General features: G+C 33.8%; 1 protein-coding gene across 1 annotated transcript; it reads left to right on the top strand.

The window, feature by feature from the left end:
* Window positions 1–615: 615 nt before the first annotated feature.
* On the top strand, window positions 616–2,757 carry LOC136798787 (sorting nexin-8-like; the record flags this gene model as incomplete). Its single annotated transcript, XM_067055460.1, is given in 2 exon segments — window positions 616–806; window positions 1,270–2,757. Coding segments are annotated over 2 exon segments (305 nt in total), but the record flags the coding sequence as incomplete, so codon positions are not given.
* Between the last annotated feature and the right edge of the window lie 482 nt (window positions 2,758–3,239).

Genomic DNA, 3,239 nt, shown 5'->3' with positions numbered 1-3,239 from the left:
GTGGGTAATGGAAATCGTTTTAAGTATTTCTCTGTTGGAGGTCTAAATTTCCAGGGAAGTTTGAATAACCATACGCCCATAGGGCTGTGTATGATGAAATTCTTTTCTAAATAGACATTGTTAAGCTTCTATTCGAGGATCAGCTATACGCCTAGGTGTGTTTTTCTTTGGAAACTATTGGAAAAGCATTCCAATACACTTGATAGTAAAGTTAAAGTTGATGCTCTCTTATTCGACGTTCTACTATTCGATACGCTCCGTTATTCGATGATATTCGAATTCATCGTTAATGATACGCTCCCTTTTTCGATGAAAATGTAATTCCCTCTTGAAAATAGAACTAGAGAACGTCAACTGTATTACCAGATTTTGAAGCTATTTTGAGTTGCCATTTTAGGTCTTTCGACTAGTCCCGTAGATTTTTCTTAATTCTTGAATCCATAATTAGTGTTAAAAGTTCTTCCATCTCAGCGAAGTATATAAAGAGGCTTTTCTGTCTCAAAAATCCGCATAATTTATCAAAGTTTCGAGAATATTTGCTAATTTGCTGTACAAAGTCATTTTATGTCTCAGATGTAAAACCTTGCTTAGATCACTGTTTTCTACATGTTTCAGGGAACGAGAATATGGACCAATTGGAGCATCGTATTATTGCACAAGAAGGTGCAATCAGTAACATGGAAAATCGAAACTACTTCTCTTTATATTGTCTACAAGAAGAAACCAGGTTTATTCACTCCAATATGAATATGGTCGTCAAAATGTTCCAAAACCTCGTCGACATCGAAATCAGAAAACACACGGAGGTTTGTTGTCAATAGCGGGCATTGGGCCATTCCATTTTATATCCATGCAGGGGGGTGGACGAACATTTCCAGGGGGTAATCCGAGAAAAGTTTCCAGGGGGTGTTTTTAATTTTTCCAAGGGGGTAAAAAGTCTTTGTAAAGTTTCTAGGGGTAAATGACTGATCCATCCTCACCTTAATGCATGAGAAGAATTTTTCCAAGGGTATTGGAACAGCCCTTTTTTTTGTCCGTCTTACCATACTCTAAAACCGTCCCAGTCTTTTTTTCGCACCTATAGACAAATAGAAAAAGGTGTAAAAAAGGATTGGATCGAGTTTAGAGTGGTAAAACGGACAAGCTCTCCAAAATCTCAAGAATATATGCTAATTTGCTTTTCACAATTCATTTCCCGTCTCAGACAAAAAAAAACAATTCTTTGACCACTGCATATTGAACGTTTCCTTATATATTTTATTTTTTCAGTTATGTACACTATGGGACGATATGCGACAACCGATAAACCATTTAGCTGAGTCAGCAAATACACCAGGCTCGCCTGTGTCACCCGATACTTCTTCGAAATCTTTCTTTGGTTGAAATGTGTCTGCTTGTTTTCCGTAAACTGTTCTTTTTTGTATTCTTGTTGACTTAACTGGAAACCAAATTTTTAAAAAGTACTGATTTCTCAATGTTTCTTAAACCGTTTAAAAATGATAAATCGATCACGACTTATAGAAGTTTTTTTTCAGCTTTTTGTTAAGTTATACAACGTCCGCCATTATGGAAGCAAACGTTCGAATTGCGTAACACATCGCATCTGGCGGAAATGTCGTATCTGAACAAAGCATGAAAAACTTTTGTCTTCTTTTTTAAAAACGAATATCAGAACGAATAGTGACATTTCTTAAAAGTTTATTTTGAAGCAAAATTTCGCAGGTTGTCTTATTGAGTCGTTCCGTTCGTCAGCCAAGTTGTTTATTTCTTTCACATGAGAATGAGAGGTATATATTTTTATTCAATTTATTTGGTAAACACTGTTTAATTTGATGATTGATTCGTTTTTTGTGACGTTCGAGCAAGAATTATATTGTATAATAAGTTCCGTACTCAAAAGCATAAAGGGAAAATCTCCGTTTGAAGTTGAAAATTAAGTTAAATCTATGACGATCTATTACCGTTAATGTCATTCAATTATGATGAATTTAACTTTGAAAAATCATTGACTTTTCACGTTGTTTAGTCTCAGAATTTTTTATAAGGTCTAACTTTCAGGCCTTCTCTCAAAAAGCCTCAAAAGCCTATTGTTATTGAAGTAAACGTTTGAAGTTGCGGTCCTCGAAAGACCTCGCTGATCTTGAGGGTTTGCCCCATGTTGAGTTTAAAACCCGAAGTGCTAGAGGCGAATCTTCAACCCTTCTCAGGCAATAAAAATTGAAGCCACTTATTTTCCATCCAAAACGCGCCTGGAACGCGCCGTAATCATGACGACGGATTGTATCTAGCGGTTCCTTTGTTTTTTTGAGGACTGCATTTTTTGAAATTTAGCAATATATTTTAGTTTCAATCCGGCGTTTGTTTAAAAACCACGCGCGGGGGTTCTGGATGGGAAATCTCATCCGGGAGTCTCGAGTCTAGCCCTTCGGGCTTGGAACTCAATGGTTTGCCCCTTCCACATCCTTATTTTTGTAAATTTTGATGTTTCACGAATTATCTAAATATCATTGTATTTCACAAGGTTTGTTTTCTATACAACCTATCTTTTCTACATACAAGATATTTGTCAATTTTTTGATGACCTATTGTTTGATTTATGAAAATTGATTCAAAAAATTAAAATTTGCATTGTATATTCTACGGTAAAATCATGATAAAATAATAATAATAATTATAGTTATAATTCAACATTGTATATTTCAAAATTTTTAGGGTTTTTTGGTTTAATAATACTAGAATATTTTTGCATATTTTTTATCTCTTAAATTGACTTAACTTTCTGATAGGTCTTTTGACATATCAAAATCACTCCCTGAAGACAAAAACGGTTTTTTATAAGAATCAGCAAATTTTAACTTGGATTGTTGTATCATTTTAGAACCTTGAAAGTAGCGGTTAATTACTCTTTCGATTCAATTACTATCTTGTTTAGATTGTTTAAGAGGACTTTGTTTCGTTTACAGCATTTTGTTTGGTATTTTTCTGCATATTTTGTTTAGAGTAACATAAATCTCATATAATTAGCGACTTTCAACAAACTTAGAATGTGAGAATCTTTACTTGGAAAAGTTATTAAAATTCTATTCTAAAAATATGTAGAAATGGGATTTTAACTTTAAAACTGAGTTTATATTTTGATATTGATATTCTATAAGAATATCCAAAATTCTCGAAGCTTTCACATGGTCTTAACTTTTTGGGTTTTAAGCCTAGAAATGTATTTTCCACCATTTTGCGAG

This window comes from Clytia hemisphaerica, unplaced genomic scaffold, assembly GCF_902728285.1.
Source record: "Clytia hemisphaerica strain Z4C2 unplaced genomic scaffold, Clytia hemisphaerica genome assembly, whole genome shotgun sequence".
Classification (NCBI taxonomy): Eukaryota; Metazoa; Cnidaria; class Hydrozoa; order Leptothecata; family Clytiidae; genus Clytia; species Clytia hemisphaerica.
Note: the sequence above shows the minus strand (reverse complement) of the source record. Positions and strands in the feature narration are given on the sequence as shown.